This window comes from Triticum aestivum, chromosome 1B (assembly GCF_018294505.1).
Source record: "Triticum aestivum cultivar Chinese Spring chromosome 1B, IWGSC CS RefSeq v2.1, whole genome shotgun sequence".
NCBI lineage: Eukaryota > Viridiplantae > Streptophyta > Magnoliopsida > Poales > Poaceae > Triticum > Triticum aestivum.
The window spans coordinates 639,006,052-639,025,175 of NC_057795.1; the positions used below are offsets into that span (position 1 = coordinate 639,006,052).

General features: G+C 44.9%; 1 protein-coding gene and 1 long non-coding RNA gene across 2 annotated transcripts; one reads left to right on the forward strand and one right to left on the reverse strand.

The window, feature by feature from the left end:
- The first annotated feature begins 112 nt into the window (after nt 1-112).
- Nucleotides 113-2,238, forward strand: LOC123097935 (uncharacterized). The gene is made up of 3 exons (XR_006447587.1): nt 113-343; nt 1,157-1,261; nt 1,685-2,238. It is a non-coding gene; the product is annotated as an uncharacterized lncRNA (long non-coding RNA).
- A 14,910-nt stretch (nt 2,239-17,148) lies between these two features.
- Nucleotides 17,149-18,559, reverse strand: LOC123097941 (transcription factor MYB4). The gene is made up of 2 exons (XM_044519791.1): nt 18,249-18,559; nt 17,149-18,164 (listed from the first exon to the last, which is right to left on the reverse strand). The coding sequence occupies exons 1-2, from the start codon at nt 18,382-18,384 to the stop codon at nt 17,362-17,364; spliced, it is 939 nt and encodes a 312-aa protein (XP_044375726.1). The 5' UTR covers nt 18,385-18,559; the 3' UTR covers nt 17,149-17,361.
- Nucleotides 18,560-19,124: the final 565 nt, after the last annotated feature.

The window sequence follows — 19,124 nt, forward strand, 5'->3', positions numbered from 1 at the left end:
TTAAACAATTACCTAGCAGCCCAAAAGCCCAAAAGAACAAAGCATCACGCAGCCCATCATAGGTGAGAAAGGGTCCAATTAGCAGGGCACGCAGCCACGCGCCCACGCACACACAGGTCATGCTATCGCCTCGTTTCCCAGCCGCCTGCTGCGATTGAGATTCACATCTGCCGCCTGCCAACTGCCGCCGCCTGCTATCGCCTATGGGATCTCTGCACGACTCCACATAGCCATCAAGAGAAGCAGAGAAGCGACGGCCGTGGGCGAGCGCCGATCCACAGGCTATTTGCCGGTAGCCGGTAGGCCAGGCCCGAGGATTAGCCGCGATAAAATTAGGAAAAAGGTACTTTATTTTGATTGATAGATTCATGCCTTGATTAGATTAGTCCTCGCTTTTTAGAACCATATAAACGTATAGTTGGAAAAACTACAAACATCAGGGAGGAGCTAGCGGCAAAGTTTAGCTTGAAGAATTAATTGATACCTTCGATACCGATGCTCATAAACCTGACTTCGAATTAATACATATGTAATTTTACTTTTTATCTTAGATCAACAGACATGCATTTTACCCCACAAAAAAAATACAACTATTTAGATCTCATGATATTTAGTACTGTATGTGTTAATATATCCTATGATTTCCATCCTTCTAGTTCGTGCCCCCCCCTATCACAATTTTCTGGCTCCGTCCCTGCAAACAAGTCCACTGTAATCAACTCCTTTTCTACCTATCAATGAATGATACACATCCAGTGTATTCACGAAGATAAAAAAAAATGTATCGCTCACTCGGTCTACCCGACCGCTGCTACCAACTGCTAGTGACATTGATAAAGTCCATGCATGTTATGTAGACGTATGTATCTGAGCTCCAAAACAGGCAAAACGGTAGAAGTCAGCAACTCGTCATTGATAGTGGTACAAACGTCATTGATAGTCGGCAATGACCTATGGTTGTGGATTTCCAGATGTGAAATTTTGCTTCTACATAGTTATTGTATATAATGCTCCCTTAGCTTCAGCCAGTAAATGCTTTATCTAATTAATGGGTAAAGTTCACTTTAGGTATTGTATATGTTCTTTATTCATAGTTACTAAATCTGAAGCTGCAGCGAATATAAAATTAAGCTTGCTGCATATATGTTGTTTTCAGGGAGAAAATACAAAGATGAAGAACCCACTGCTTGGATGTTTTTGAGGAGTGCCACTACAGCAACAAGAAGAAAGGGTACACAGACACCGTACAATCTGCGCACTTGTAAGTCAGGGTTCAAAGGGTGCTAACCATATCACACAATGCTTAATTTTTTCAATAGATCCAGCAGTACAATAATCAATAATTATAAAACAACCTAAAGAGAGGTAGAAGAATAATTTGACCTTGAAATGTTTTTTCTGTATTGTGCGTTGCTTCTTACATGAATATGATCCACTTGGCAACTGTTGTATTATAAAGTCTGTTTTCTTGATGGTGTATTTTGTATGCTGCCCATGCTATATTTGATTTCATGATTTCTTAGAAGATTACTTAAACATAATCTTTTGCATAATTGGATGTCTTCGTTTATCACATACAGTATATACATGGGATCAAACCAAAGGAGATCATCTGTTTGTCTTTATGTCTTGTGGCAAAATTGCCCCGTAATCTCGTAACCATGTTTGTTGTTTGCATTGCAAGTCTCTCAACCTACTAAAAATGGAGACCCGCATATCTCTGTGACTGAGGTTGTATCTAATGTGCTCACTCAGCGTACCAAGAAGCCCAAGTTTCTTCATAATGTGTGGATCCTCCATGTGCGTGAGAGAACCAGTGGTACCAACCTTGAAGCACAACTAGCATCGGAGAAGGGCAGTGCAGATATTCAGGAGGTAGTCAACACCTTGTCTAAGAAGGTAGAGGAATCAGAAGCAAGGTTCAGAGAAGAAGAGTACATGAAGAAGCAAGCCGAGGTGGATTAAAACAGGGTAAGGCGGTTGTTGAGCCAGAGATGACCTTTTCCTAAGCCAGGGCTGATCAAGTTCAGCTACAGGGTAAGGTGGTTGTTGAAACACCGTTGTGTAAGGTAATGGCAATATGTGATCATTTGCTGGTGACATGCTTTTGTTGGAAGCTATGTGGTAATGCTTTTGTTGCTCCAAACTGCATGCATTCTGTTCATGGATATGAATGCAAGCATTTTGCTGTGGGTAGTTTGTGGCACTTGAGTGACTGTAGTTTCATATTTATGAAGGCTCATGTGTGATGTGATGTTGAACTTAATTTATGTCGTCATATATGTGTTGTGATCTGTTGTTGGATCAGAATCTATATTGTTCATATGTAACATTTTTTAGCGCTAAAGTTGTTCATATATAACATTATGGGATTGTTTAGTTTTACAGTTTTGATGGGCTGAAATCAGTTAGCTAAGCAGACCAAATGGGTTGAAATTGGTTGGCTGGCCAAACTGAAATTTTGTACCACGTTAAAGAAAAATGGGCCCAATGAGGTGAACATGTGGGTTGGGTGATGCACTATAGCAGGGCCGAAATTGGCTAGCAAACAAGACCAAAATAAGTCAGCCCAACAGTTGCATACTAGATGAAAAAACATAATGGGCTGAATAAGGCAACTAGACCGAAGGAAATGGGGCAACGGGCTGGACTTGAGGAAACATGCTAATGGGCTGAACCATTAGAAATGGGCTAACAAATTGGACTAAAGAAAATAGGTTAATGGATTAGACTGGGCTGAAAACAAGAGGCCAAAAATCTAATTGGGCCACCCGCATATGGGTCTTGTAGGCCTTCATGTCCATGCACCCACCACGTCATGAAATTCTATGACGGGTTGAGTCATCATGAAGGCCCGGGCTGGGCTCAGGCCCAACCCGAACTGAATGGGCTCATGGTTGATCTATGATGACCAAGGATCGTCATAGGTCAGCATAATTTGTGAAGATTCTGTCCCTTCGTCACGAAGACCAATCTATGACAGGGAATACATGATGGTTTTCAAAAACGCCATCAATAGGCGTTTGTGATAGTTTTGTAGCAATCTGTGAAGGTTTGTGGCCGTCATGGATCAGCACCATTCTTGTAGTGGGAGATGGAGGAGGCACTAGTAGAAAAAGGAGCTAATGTGAGACACATTAGTGCCGGTTCGATTTTGGCCCGGTACTAATGGTATCATTAGTGCCGGTTCGAACGACTATGCATTAATGCCGGTTTGTTTTTAACCTTTAGTACCGGTTCGTGCCACGAACCGGTACTAAAGGGGTGGTGGCAGGCTGGCGTCAGGCCGGGGCCCCGCGATCACCTTTAGTACCGGTTCGTGGCACGAACCGGTACTAAAGGGGTTTGACCTATAGTTCCGGTTGGAGACACAAACCGGCACTATAGGGCAATTTTCAAACTCTACCCCCCGTGTATCGCCATTTCAGTTTTGAGAAATACAAAAGAAAATGATAAAAAATTCAAAAAATAAAATTCTTCGAGATGTAGTTATATTACTACATCTACTAGTTAGGAAAATTAAAAAACTTAAATTTGGACATGCTTTGTAAAAAGTGTAGGGAAAATGTAAAACGGCTATAACTTTTGCATACGATGTCGGAAAAAACGTATAATATATCAAAATATTCAGCACGAAAATCTGCATTCGATGGTGACAGCCTACGGCTTGTTTGCAATTTTTTAGAATCCTCAAATTCCAAAAGGAAAAAAAATATGCTCAAATTTCAGTTTTTTAATTTTGGTTAAATCTGGTCAAACTATGGTCAAACTACTTATTCAAGAAGTATTAATGTTGCTACATAATTATTGAAGAATATTAGTGTTACTAAATAATTATTTCAATTTTTTGAATTTTGGTCAAATCTGGTCAAACTATGGTCAAACTTATTCAAGAAATATTAGTGTTACTAAATGTTTTTTAAAATAATAGTTCTAAACTCAAACGGTGAAATGTGTGACCTAATACTCAAGCTAAACTGCTGAGGGTTAATAGGATTGACAGCTTACATTTGTCAGGAAAACAACAAGTGCAGACTTGGAAACGAGGGAGAATAGAACCCGAAAGTTAAGCGTGCTCAGGCTAGAGTAGTGAGAGGATGGGTGACCGTCCGGGAAGTTAGATGATTTGGAATGATGAGGGGTGATTAGAGATTAGAGATTAAATCGAGCAGTGGTGAGGGTGGTTAGAGATTAGAGGTTAAAATAATTCAAAAAATTGAAAAACGAAAAAAAATCAAATATTTTTTACAAAAATTTAACGTGATGGGCCTTTAGTGGCGGTTTGTGCCGAACCGGTACTAAAGAGGGGGGGGGGCTTTAGTCTCCACCCTTTAGTGCCGGTTGCAGAACCGAAACTAAAGGCCCTTACGAACCGGTTTTAAAGCTCCGGTTTCTACTAGTGAGGGCGGGGCTGGAGGCCAGCGTCGTAGGAGAGGCGCACGGGCGGGCCAATCCGATGGCGAGCAGCGCGAAGTGAGGTTGTGCCGGCAGCATAGGAGATGGTGGAAGGGAGGGTCCAGCGGCGGGTGTCGTGCGCCATAGGAGAGGCGGACGGGCAGGACGACGTCGAGCGGGATAAAGGGAGGTTGCGCGGCCGGCGGGCGACATACAACTACATAGGGGAGCAACCCGAAGGCAAAGGGAGCACGGCGGTGGGGAAGGAGGCGGGGGCGCAGGGAAGGAGAACGTGATGAATGGGGGCTCAGATGCATTTAGCGGCTTGTTGTGCGGCGGCTTGTTTGCGTGAGGTAGATCATGAGAGAGGGGCTGCAGGACATGGGCAGGGTAGTCTGCCCCGACAGAACATTTAATCCGGATCATTGATTTGTGTGGCGAGGCTTGATGTAATATAGAACGTTGGATGTAAATTAGTGGGATCGATCGAACGTCTCTGGTACTTCTGTGTACACTTTGTGGTGTGGTTTTAGGGAAATTCATGTTTGCTCTTTTAATAGTAGTATAGAAGAGGACCACCATTCTTGGTCTCTGTTGGGAAAGAGAGAGAGGAGTTTAATTACACAATTGATAATGGAGCTGTCTTTGTTCAAGAATTCGTCCGATTAACCAGTTAACTTGTTGATTAATCCCTACTCGGATGGTCATCGAGTAGCTGATAAACTGATAAATCAGTCGATTAATTGGCTGATTAGTTGATTGATCTCGTACTCGCCAGCCAACCGAGTTGCTACCAATTAACAATTTCCTCAACATTGAAAGCTCCTAGGAAAACTCTAGGGAAACTTGTCGCCGAAGAAGCCGATTATTTGAGGAGTTATTCGAGCAGAGCAACAACATACAGTTTATCGGTGAGACGACCGAAACACTGGTCTGAGCCGGAGTGTGCAACTTTTCGTTTTAAAACCAGTTAAATAAGTTGTCCAAGTCGGCAATGACCTAGTATGTGCAGCCACCAACCATCATAACATCTTCATCAATCCCTTTAATTTTATTCAATCAAGTATATACTGTTGGCGATCAAACATGTCTACTGTAACCAGTGGCGGAGACAAGTCCACTGTAACATCTTCAACAATCTCGTGATGGTTGTTTGCTTCGTTGACTGTAGCGATTATTGTACATATAATACTACAGTAAGCTACAGTAGACATAGGCTGCCTGGGTCGGCCTGGGGCTTGCCTAATTCCTCGCGCCGCCATGGAGTAGTAAAGGAGGACATGTCTGCCAATCGTTTTTCTACCCTAGCCGCCGCCACCAGCGAGGCGACTAGGGAGGCATCTCTTTCCAACGATCTTCACTGTCTGGGGCGCTGGCCCCCTCTCCCTTCGGTTGCTGCTCCGGCGGCAGGAGGGAGGGGGGACCCGTTCCTCCGCTTTGTTGTTGGGTTTTGGATTTGTAGGTCGCGGTGCGTCATTGGGGTGGTGGGAGCGGCGTATGGACGAATAAATATGTCAAAGCTTCACTCCCACACCGGCGGTGCCCTTGATGGCGGCGTCTCGGAGTTGATGGCATCGTGTGTCTGCCGATCCTTCAGATTGGCAACGCTAGGGTTCATGGATGGTGTTGGCGAGGCAGCGGCGACGACTCCATCAGGTGTGTCTCTCCTTCTACTTTGTCCCCGTTGATGTGGCGTTGTCTCCGACGTCATGGTGGAGCAGGGAGGTTTTGTCATTCAAGTGTACACGCAGATAGTTGTCTACGCAAGTGACAGCTGAAAGATGGAGCATCTTGTGCTGGGTCTGTGGTTGGAAGCTGACAGTTCTGATTTCCTCCTCCGACGTTGTCGTCATGTGGGGTGTCAGTTCTGAAGTTTGATGGCGTGTCTGGGGACATGTTTCCCCGGTCTGATTCAACGACTATGGTTTTGCTTCTGGCAAACTACTTTGAAAGTCCGTAAAGCTGTTGATCAGCGATGGAGCCGCGTTGAATTTGGATGAGAAGGTGATCTGTCTCCTTACCCTTTGATGGCCACTTCGGTGGTGTCGAAGAAGAGGGACAAACGCTGGTATTTTGCATAGAATTTTTCTATCTTTTCAGTCTTGTAAGGTTGGTGCATACGTGCCTTGTAATTTGATCTTTATGCTATAAATAAGACACGTATTACCATGTAAAATAATAATTCCCGGCGCTAACCAACTCTTTTTCTACCTATCAACAAATGATACACATCCAGCGTATTCACGAAAAAAAATGTATCTCTCACTCGGTCGACCCGACCGCAAGCTGCCACATACTTTTTTTTTGAACATCAGTATAGACACAAGCGCTCATATACACACGCATACACTCATCCTATGAACGCACACACGCACACCCTACCTCTATGAACACCTTCGAAAGACTGAGCCGGCATATCATCTTGAAATTTACAAGGCATATAGACGTACGTATCTGAGCTCCAAAACAATAGAAGTCAGCAACCCGTAAATGATAGTGGTACAAACGATGAAAGGAAAGCTGAATCTACTTCCCAAAGGAAATTTTCATTGCTTACCATCTTGCTGAATTATTAGCTACTCGATCGCACAAGGAAACTAGGGCGGATTCCATAGACTTGTAGTTTTCCTTGTACGTGGCAGCCGTGAGGGTCAAGTTGTACTACTAGTTACGTACACGTTTTGAGTCAAGGTTAGTTGGAAGGTAATCAATGTGGCCGGATAATTAATTAGTTAAATCCTTAGTTAGTTGGTTATAGAAGAGTCCGTTTCACAAGTTTGCATCGCCTATCAAAAGGGCTCGGCCACGGCCGATGTATGGATCAATTTTGAGTTTTATTTTTAAGTATGAGATATACAGAAAAACATCCGAGTTACGGGCGGCTATATTTTGTGTATTATCTGTGATTTTTTCATCGTGGAAATTTACTAGCGACGGAGGATTGATCATCACATCGACGCCTACGTGCAGATCCGAGGGGCTCATTATTTTCGTTTGTGTATTTTCATACACAGATGAAAATTATCTTGAAGGTTGCGAGGAGGAACAAGGGGACGAACTGTTGATCAAGCATCGCCGTGAAAGATCGGGCCATCTACACGCGCGAATTAGCATCTTGCTAGTCCGCGCCTCATCAATCTACCTTTCCAAAGGAGATTTTCGTTGCTTACCATCTTGCTGAATTATCAGCTACTCGATCGCACAAGGAAACTAGGGTGGCATTAGCTTTTGCTAATTACCACTTGGCATGATGCTGTTGGACTTTCCCATGTTGACCACAAAGACCTGGACGTATATATATGTGATGCACTGGTGCCGGTAATCCATAGTAAATCACCAAAAAATTTGAGGGAGTAAATCAGCAACTAACCCGAAGTAACGTATCACTTATGGTTTTGCCTCGACTTCGACAGGCTTTTGGATTGACTTGGTGAAACTGAAAGGTACGCATAAAATGTGAATCATGCATCTTTATTCCTTTTTCCCCTTTTTCTTCTTTGAGAAAGATGTGTTGCTATTCTTTTTGATGAACTATGGGAAATGCCTATATGAGGGGCCCTACTGATGAAAAGTACCATACTGAAAACCTTAGAACGTTAGGTTAATAAAATATACTATAGGAAAATTAAGGAAAATCTCTATTTTTTTTCTATTGGATCATTCTGTATTGACAAGTCACGCTAAGTCTGTAAAAGTATTCCATGACGTGACATGCCACCACAATAATTCATTAACATAACTCTCGATGAAACAATACAACGACAAACAAATTAGAAAGCTATAGAATGCAAGGAATTGTCCACGGATAACACTGACACGTGAAATCATTTTCCTATGGACACTGCTGAAATGCCACCCACGGATTGCCCCCCGTTGATGTCATGACAAGTAGCGAAGGAAGCTTCTCTGAAACCGGTGCTAGCTCTTAGTTTCCACATGGTCAATGTGCGGCTCTTTAGTCGCTGAGCTCAAAGTCTTCGACTCCAATCACTTTACTACTAGAGATGACAATGGAGACATGCATGCGTAATAATTAAATTTGAGTGTGATTAGCACATTATGTGCTCCAAGATATAGTATACAATGAGTAATCAAATCATAGGATAGATTAGAGTGTTTACAAACCCTACAGAGAAAAGGATCTTGCAAAGGTTCCTTGCATCCACATGCGCTAGTTCTCTCCCACGAGGCCTTGGAACGGGTAAACCAAGGAGATGCAAGCCTCTTGAGAGTGAACCGGTCCAATATTTATGTCACTTGTGCGCATACATTGCGTATCGTAATGGCCGGTGTCACCAGACCGTATGTAGACATATATAGTCTCGTCGCTTTCGGTGTAGTATATGCATATTGTTGTCGAGGAGAATATATGAGATGACCTGCTCATAGCTAGGAAGGCGTAAACTGCACATGTAAATCATGTTACTACCGGCGGTGACAGCCATTCGACTTGGACATTTCATGGTATCACTGCAGTTTTATTATTTTCTGAAGTATAATTAAGCATAGGTATATAAACCATACCTCAGTTGAGTATTCCAGTTAGTATCTGTAATCCGCACCTAAATAGAGTATATCTTTCTATCTATTCTATAATAACATAAGTAATTCAGATGTGATTTCTCGATCTCTCATACACGTGCCGCAAACAACTCAGAGAGCAAGATCCGAATTACGTGGACTACATACCGACGTGGTACATGGCAAAGAGAATCATGTAAATGAAACAAAATGAGTACTAGCAATTGCCACTGTATGGTCAGACCGACGCTCCTTAATTGTATGGTCGGATCGAGGCTAGATTGCAGCGGCAGTAGCAACTGCCACTGTTTGTCGGTCGACCGATGAGTGATTCTTCCTCGGAGAACACGTGATGACATCGCGGTGGCCACGTACCAAAACATGTCAACCTGCATGAGACCCTCGCTCGGTGAATGGCACACCTACTATGGTAGATCCATCCCGTGGTCTCCCATCCAGCGAGCCTGCATCAAGTGACCCAAATAATAGTGCCACTAGTAGCAAAAATACATTAGGTGGCAAGGGCCTTTTGACTTTGCATGCGTTCTAAGGCCTTGTACAATGCAAATTGCTTAGGAGATGTGTTTGGAGAAATAAATCAAGCTTTTTTTAAGCATTGGTGATTATTTGTACATGGCAGATGCTTAATTAGATGTCTCTCCTGTAAAAATAAGCATTGGTGTTTCAGAGAAATCCAGTTTATTTTGCTAAGCACCTAGCATTGTACAAGGGCCTAAGGAGCTAGCTTTGAGGTTTGTTTGAACGGTAGTTGGTTGTGGGACATCCCTTTGACTTGTAAGGGTTGTCTGAGAGTGACATTCTGCCTGAAACTATATAGGACCGCTCACGGTAGTTATCCTCATTGGCTGGACCGGTTAAGCAGACGGTTTCGGATGCGGATTCTTCGTGTGGTGAGGAGCCGAGACAACAGGAAACGATAGCACGAGACACATTGTGCTAGTTGCTTTTAATGTAGAATATGATTGTGAAAGGTTACCATCCATTGCCGTTGTTAAGTAGAGGCCTGGACAGTATCATCGCTGCTTGGAAAGCTAATGCTGCGGCCCATCAACTTCCTTTTTATCTCTGAGAGCGAAAAGGCGTGGATTATTCTCAGCTCCAGACTCCAAAGTTGGTTTCCTTTTCCGACAGCTGAAGAACGGACATGGGTAGTGCTGCGAGGTCGACGCGGCGACCTTTTGTTTGAAGGGTCATTAGCATGTAACAGTACGTAAAGATCAAGAAAAAGATCATTAGCATGTAGTAACAGTATGTGAGGATGCATCCCCTTACGTTAAGTACACCAGCATTGATTCTTCGTCTTTGTAGGGAAAGAGAACCAACATTCCTCGTCCTTGTTGGGAAAGAGGACCAACATTAATTCTTCGTCTTTGTTGGGAAAGAGAGAGTGGAGTTTAATTGCGCAATTGATAATGATGCTGCTACGAAAACCCTAGGCAAACTTGTCGTAGAAGAAGCCGATTATTTGAGGAGTTATTCGAGCAGAGCAACAACATACGGTTTTTCGGTGAGACGACGTAACACTGAGCCGTAGTGTGCAACTTTTCATTTTAAAACCAGTTAGTTAAATCAGTTGTCCAAGTCGGCAATGACCTATGTGCAGCCACCAACCACCATAACATCTTCATACATCTTTTTAACTTTATTCAGTCAAATATATACTGTTGGCGATCAAACAAGTCCACTGTAACCAGCTCTTTTTCTACTTATCAATGAGTGATACACATCCAACGTATTCACACAAAAAAACATATCGCTCACGACTCATGTACACATATATTTCAACCACGGAACTACCCGACCACAAGTTGCCACCTACTGCTAGTGACACTCTGATAAAGTTCATGCATGTCATGTAGACGTACGTACCCGAGTCCGGGCGTTTGAGACCCGTTTGAGAGCTCCGGCCGCAATCGGTCTCATTGATTAAAATTTATGGTCAAAGTTAGATTTCTGCAAACGTGGGTGCACTACATTGTAGAATGGAGGGTGTATCTGGAAGTGACGTATATAACTCGTGGTTTTGCCTCGACTTTGGCAGACTTTTGGATTGACTTGCGAAACTGAAAGGTACACATAAAATGTGAATGATGCACCACTACTCCTTTCTCTTTTCTTTTTCTTTTTTGAGACGCTATACTTTTTATAAACTATGGAAAACGCCTATATGAGGGGCCCTACTAATAAAAAGTAGCTTACTAAAAACCTTGAAACATTAGGTTAATATATTCTATATAAGAAAAATATGGAAAACCTCTATCTTTTCTGGTGAATCATTTTGTATTGACGAGTCACGCTAAGTCTGTAAAAGTATTCCACGATGTGACATGCCACAACAATAATTCATTAACATAACTCTCGATCGAACAATGCAACGACAAACAAATTTAAAAGCTGTAGAATGCAAAGAAATGCCCACGGATAACACGACACATGAAAAGCAATCATTTTCCTATAGAAAACTGCTGAAATGCCACCCACGGATTGCCCCCGTTGATGTCATGACAAGTAGTGAAGGAAGCTTCTCCGAAACCAATGCTAGCTCTTAGTTTCCGCACGGTCAATGTACGGCTCTTTAGTCGCCGAGCTCAAAGTCTTCAACTCCAATCACTTTACTACTGGAGATGACAATGGACACATGTATGCTTAACTAATTGAGTGTGATTAGCACACTATCTGCTCCAAGATAGTATACAATGAGTAATCAAATCATAGGAGAGATTAGAGAATTTACAAACCCTACAGAGAAGAGGATCTTGCAAAGGTTCCTTGCATCCACATGTACGCTAGTTCTCTCCGACGAGGCCTTGGTAGGGGAGGGACCTTTTGACTTTGCATGTGTTCGAAGGAGCTCACTTTGAGCATTGTTCGACGGTACAGCTGGGAATGGGATATTGGGACATCCCTTTGACCCCATATGTGTTGTCTGAAAGTGACATCTTGTCTGAAACTACTCCCTTCGTTCCAAATTACTCGTCGTGGTTTCAGTTTAAATTTGAACTAAAACCATGACGAGTAATTTGGAACGGAGGGAGTATATAGAATTGGTCACGGTAGTTATCCTCATTGGCTGGACCGGCTAAGCAAACGGTTTTGGATGCGGATTCTTCGTGTGGTGAGGAACCGAGACAAGAGGAAACGACAGCGTGAGACACATGTGCTACTTGCTTTTAATGTAGCATCTGATTGTGAAAGGTTACCATCCATTGCCATTGTTATAAGCAGAGGCCTGGACAGTATCATCATCGTTGCTTGGGAAGCTAATGCTGCGTCCCATCAACTTCCTTTTAATTTCTGAGAGCGAAAAGGCGTGGATTATTCTCAGCTCCAGACTCCAAAGTTGGTTTCCTTTTCCGACAGCTAAAGAACGAACATCGGGTAGTGCTGCGAGGTCGACGCGGCGACCTTTTGTTTGAAGGGTCATTAGCATCTAACAGTACTTAAGGATCAAGAAAAAGATCATTAGCATGTAACAATATGTGATGATGCATCCCCGCACGATACGTACACCAGCATTGATTCTTCGTCTTTGTAGGGAAAGAGAACCAACATTCCTCGTATTTGTTGCAAAAGAGGACCGACATTCTTCATCTTTGTTGGGGAAGAGGGGGCGGAGTTTAAATACGCAACTGATAATGATTCTGCTACGAAAACTCTAGGCAAACTTGTCGCGGAAGAAGCCGATTATTTGAGGAGTTATTCAGGCAGAGCAACAACATACAATTTTTCGGTGAGACTACGGTAAGACTGGTCTGAGCCGGAGTGTGCAACTTTTCGTTTTAAAACCAGTTGAATCAGTTGTCCAAGTCGGCAATGACCGATGGGCAGCCACCAACCACCATAACATCTTCATCAATCTCTTTAATTTTATTCAGTCAAATATATACTGTTGGAGATCAAACAAGTCCACTGTAACCAACTCTTTTTCTACCTATCAATGAATGATACACATCCAGCGTATTCACGAAAGAAACGTACCTCTCACTCGGTCTACCCGACCACAAGCTGCCACCTATTGCTAGTGACACTCTGATAAAGTCCATGCATGTCATGTAGACGTACGTACCCGAGCTCCAAAATAGGCAAAATGGTAGAAGTCAGCAACTCGTCATTGATAGTGGTACAAAGGAAAGTTGTAAATCTACTTCCCCAAAGGAAAACTTCAGTGATTACTATGTTGCTAAATTATCGGCTACTCGATTGCACAAGGAAACTAGGGTGGCGTTAGCTTTTGTTAACTACAATTTCACATGTTCCTGTTGAATTTTCCCATGTTGACCGCAAAGACCTGGACATATACCCCTCCATTTCAAAATAAGTGTCTCAACTCTGTACTAAATGGAGGGAGTATATGTGTAGTGCACCGGCGCCAGTAAGAGTGTGGTTGTTCTACACTTAGGGACATTGCACCCCCGCTACACCCACGAACGCAAATTTAGCAAATCAAATTTAAAAAAATCTGAAACTTTGCAAATCCATTTATGAGCAAATGTTTTAGGTGCTTGCAAAATTTTGTGGCCAAATGACGTCTGAGGAGCTAAAACAAAGTTTGTGCCCAAACATAAAATCTGAAACATGGGTGCAGAGCAAGAGTTTTTATTTCATTTTATATGGAGATCATTCGATGTTATTTGGAGACCAAACTTTGCACACTTGTAAAACATTTACTCATAATCAATTCCACAAAGTTTCATATTTTTTGAATTATTTTTCTATTTTTTACTTTACTGTTCATTGCATGGGTGTACCAAACTTGGGTGCAGTAACTACTTTCCCGTGCCAGTAATTGATATCTGGAAGTAACATATCACTCATGGTTTTGCCTCGACTTTGGCAGACTTTTGGATTTGCGAAACTAAATGATTTGCTCGATGTTATTAATTCGTCCTTCATTCCTACCTCTAAGCATGTTTGGGATGTTAAAGTGCCTTTGAAAATAAAAGTGTTTATATGGTTTGTCCATAAACAAGTTATTTTAACCAAGAACAACTTGATAAAGCGTAATTGGACAGGACCTACTAGGTGTAGTTTCTGTGATCGGGATGAGACGATTAAACACCTCTTTTTTGATTGTCCGTTAGCCAAAGTTCTATGGCGGACGGTCCACATTACTTTTAAGATTTTTTTTAGAGAAAAGGGCAGAGCCCGACTTTATAAATAAAGCCACATGGCAGCGTCACGGAAACCGCAAGTTAACAGGAACACTCACACAAAATGCACAGTTTGAGAGTCACCAAAGCAGGAGGGATACAGGTAACTGCCATACACGGCGCGCAGGCCGGGAAGGAGAGAGACCCAATCTCCGCAAACAACAGCACCAGGTTTAGACGACAGAATTCCTCCCGGAGATATGAGATGCCGAAGCCCGTATTTTGTCGATGAGCAGGTCCAGGGCATCCCGATCAGTCTCCTTAGTCAATGATCTCCACTGCTACAATAATAAACATGATTTGAAAAGAACATCAGCAGGCTTAGATGGGAAGGTAAGCTCAATAGTAAATTTGTTTCTAATGGTCCAGAGAGCCCAACATAAAGCCCCCAGGCCAACCCAAAATACCCTCTTGGTGACCCCAACCAAAGCTTTGGCTAGGGTTCGGATCTCAGAGAAAGAGGAGGGATTCCAAGAGACCTGGAGCCAAGATCTGACACAGCACCAAACCAACTTGGCCAGCACGTAATTAAAAAAGATGTGATCTGAGTTTTCCAAGGCCCCACACAAATTACAAAACTCCGAGCTCGGCCCATTGCGTTTTTTGATCTGGTCAGCAGTCGGGAGCCGACCACGAAAGGCTTGCCAAAGAAAAAATTTAATCTTAGGAGGGACTTTGGACTTCCAAACGCAAGAGAATCTAGCCGAAGGGGTACCACCAATAAGTCTAGAATACAACGACTTAACCGAGAATCTACCAGAGGCCGAATGAGGCCAAACCACCGAGTCGGCCGACTCCGAGAGCACAGGGAAGAGGGCAGAGAGACTTTGCCAATCTTCCAACTCTTCAGGAGACAAGGCCCGACGAAAAGCCAGATCCCAATTATTAGCAGCCACCTCCGCGATGGAGATATGCAGATTAGGACAATAAGAAAACAACACCGGAAAGCTCACGGCTAGGGGGCCATCCCCAGACCACCAGTCCAACCAAAAGCGAACTGCCAACCCATTACCAACAGAAAATTTAACATGCTCCAGAAAGATCGGTCTAACTTTGACAAGGCATTTCCAAAACTGAGAACCACGCCTCGCGGGAGCAAACAGCGGGTTGGAGTGGGGGGAATATTTGGCCTTAAGAATCGAAAACCACAACGAATCGGCCCCAACAGTCATAATTTTCCACCACCATTTGATAAGCAAACATATGTTCATCACCCGTGTATTAATAATGCCTAACCCCCCAAGGTTTTTAGGTTTACACATAAGTTGCCACTTGGCCAGCCTATATTTCCTTTTGTTATCTGCGGAATTCCAGTAGAAGGCTCCCCTATGTTTGTCGAAGCCAGCATGCACGCCATTCGTGAGAAGGTAGAAACCCATAAGAAACATGGGGAGAGAGGATAAGTAGGAGTTAATTAGAGCCACTTTGCCAGCATTGGTGTTATATCTGCCCCTCCAAGGGAGCACCCTATTCCCCACTTTAGCAACCGCCGGAGCGAAATCATTTGCAGAAAGCTTACCAGGAGAGATAGGAAGGCCTAAATACTTGAAGGGGAAGGAACCTAATGAACTTTTAAGATTACTCCACCAAATTCTGTCAATGCGTTTTTTGGGACATGGCTTAATGGGATTGAGCCTGACTTAGCGAGACATATTCGTGTTGGAGTTTGCGCCTTGTTGTGGATTATCTGGAATTGCAGAAATGATTTGGTTTTTAACAGAATATCACATATTCACTTTTTGTAGGTTATTTTCCGAGCCACGACACTGATCCGTTCGTGGTCGCTACTCACTTAGACGGAGGCCAGGGAGCATTTGGTTACTGGATCTATCCGCTGGGAGATGGTAGCTCGGGATATCTTCAACCGGTTTGGATGGCGGTCATGTAATAGGACAGGCAATTAGTTTACCTATCTATCTTTAGCTAGCCGGTTGTGGCTTCTTTTCTTGGCTAGTTGGTGTTTCTAGCCCTTTTAGCTCTGTGTGAGCTTTCCTTTTTGTTTTGTCAGTTGGAGACTTTGGAACATTGTTGGAACATGTTTATTTGGTTAATAAGATGACCGTATGCATCACTCTGATGCAGAGGCCGGGGAGCCCCCCTTTTCGAAAAAAATGATTTGCTCGATGAATGATGCATCTCTACTCTATTTTCTTTTCTTTTTTCTTTTTTTAGAAATATTCTTTTTTATGAACTATGAGAAATGCCTACATGAGGGGCCCTACTGATGAAAAGTAGCTTACTGAAAACCTTGAAACGTTAGGTTAATATACTCTATATAAGAAAAATATGGAAAATCTCTATCTTTTCTGGTCAATCATTTTGTATTGACAAGTCACACTGAGTCTATAAAAGTATTCCATGACGTGACATGCCACCACAATAATTCATTAACATAACTCTCGGTCGAACAATGCAACGACAAACAAACTTAAAAGCTATAGAATGCAAGGAAATGTCCACGGATAACACGACACATGAAAAAAAACATTTTCCTAGACACTGCTGAAATGCCACCCACGGATTGCCCCCGTTGATGTCATGACAAGTAGTGAAGGAAGCTTCTCCGAAACCGATGCTAGCTCTTAGTTTCCACACAGTCAATGTACGGCTTTTTAGTCGCTGAGCTCAAAGTCTTCCACTCCAATCACTTTACTACTAGAGGTGACAATGGAGACATGCATGCTTAATAATTAAACTGAGTGTGATTAGCACACTATGTGCTCCAAGATGGTATACAATCCGTAATCAAATCATAGGAGAGATCGGAGTGTATACAAACCCTACAGATAGGAGGATCTTGCAAAGGTTCCTTGCATCCACATGTACGCTAGTTCTCTCCCACGAGGCCTTGGAACGGGTCCAATATTCATGTCACTCTTGCGCATACATTACGTACCGTATTGGCCGGCATCACCAGACCGTATGTAGACATATATATAGTCTCGTCGCTTTCGGTGTAGTATACGCGTATTCTTGTCGAGGAGACCATATGAGGAAGGCGTAAACCGCACATGCACATAAAGTTATTGTGTCAATCGATCGGCCTAAGCACAATATTTTCTGAAGTAAAATTGAGCATAGATATATAAATCCGTAAATCCACACCTCAGTTGAGTATTCCAAGCACATGTATGTAATCCAGACCTAAATTGAGTACATCTTTCTATCTACTATTCTATAGCATAATTCACATGTGGTTGATCACAACTCAGGGAGGAAGATCTCAATTACGTGTGTAGTGACGAATCCAATGGAGCAAATCATGTCGTGAATCCTATGTGAACGTGTTGCAGAGGCCCTGCGGCGGCTTGGCGTTGGCGTGGGCGTGGTCGGCGGCCCACATCTCCGCCATGTTGGGGAAGTAGCACGCCCCGGGGAGCTCCATGGCGGCGGCGGCCTTGTTGTCCTGCAGCAGCTGTCCGCCGAAGCCGCCGAGCAGCAGATCGCCGTAGGCGCCGAGGTCGGCGAGGAACGCGTCCTCCAGTGCCACGCCACCGACGTCGCCCGCTGCAGGCATGGACGACGCCCAGATGCCAGTGGCGGCGGGGACGTCCAGCGGCATGGGCGCGAGCACGGTCTGGGGCGACGAGTCTACGTGCACGAACCCCTGCATGGGGTGCTGCGGCTGGTACATGCCGGCGGCGGCGAAGCACATGTCGCCGCCTGATGAGCTGGTGTCGACGGAGGAGGAGCCGGACGCCGCCGGCGAGAGCGCCGCGGCCTGCAGGGAGGACGGCACGCATTGGCTCCAGGACCGGGCAGGAGTAGGACCTGAGGGCGTGGCGGGCGCGGAGAAGGCTCCGGCTCCGGCTTCGAGTCCGAGGCCGGCGTGGTGGTGGTAGTGAGGGCCACGCATGGGCATGGCCTTCTTCTTGAGCTTGGTGTTCCAGTAGTTCTTGACGTCGTTGTCGGTGCGGCCGGGGAGCTTGGAGGCGATGATGGACCAGCGGCTGCCGATGGAGGCGTAGAGGGAGCAGATGACGCGGTCCTCCTGCTCCGTGTAGCCGCCGTGCCGGATGTCCGGCCTCAGGTAGTTGAGCCACCGCAGGCGGCAGCTCTTGCCGCACCGGTTCAGCCCTGCAGCGCCACAAGAAATCACTCGATGAGCATGGGAACGGCGATCAGCACCGTCGGCGTCCATACGAGCGTAGCACTACGTACCTGCTTTGTGCGGCAGGGCGATCCAGTTGCCGCCGAAGCCATTAGCCCGGACGTAGGCCCGCAGCTGCTCGTCCTCCTCCGGCGACCACGGCCCCCGCTTCACTCTCGCCTTGTCGCAGCACGGCGCGCGCCCCATCCCGCTATCTACACACGTCGGAGCACGGCGGCCGGAGAGAGTCCTCGATCGCCGCCCTCCAAGCTAGTTCCGACCAGTCAGTCTGGATCACTCACACCACAGCTAGCTAGCGATGGAACAATGGAATGTTCTTCGCATTAACTGGCGGAGGACACTGTCTGTCTGTCTGTCTACCTCTGCCAGCACAAGTAGAAACTGCAGCGACCGGGTGCAGATTCTTATAGAGCCGGCGCGGGGCCCGGCGGTACGGTACCGCGTCCTCCTCGCCGCCGTCGCCATCGTATTGTTCAACGTCTCCAAGGTCGTCGTACGATGGATGTTTTTTCTAGCACCCCGTCGCCATCCGCGGCCCCTCTTGACCCAAAAGATCAACCTCGCCGTGGTTTCACACGACGGCTCACTCGGTCTCCAACCAACCACGCGGTCAATAGTCAACACCTTTTTACTCTTTTTTACCGCTAATTATTGCCGCTTGCCTTTGGAGCCAAGCACGTAGAAGAATGGCACGCACAGCCGCGGGTACGTCTACGTAGGGCATTGCACTCCAAGTCTCCGATGACCCCTTTTCGGGGTTGATTCTTTCAGCGGGTGTGCGTCCAAACGCTAGCGATTTAGCCGGGCTTAAAGCGGCTCTGAAAGTAAGCTTTGCCAGGACGGAGGCGACGACGACGGGTCAGGCAACCAACCGCCGCGCACCCGGCCAGCTTTGCGCGCGCGTTCGTCAACCTCTTGACGTCGAC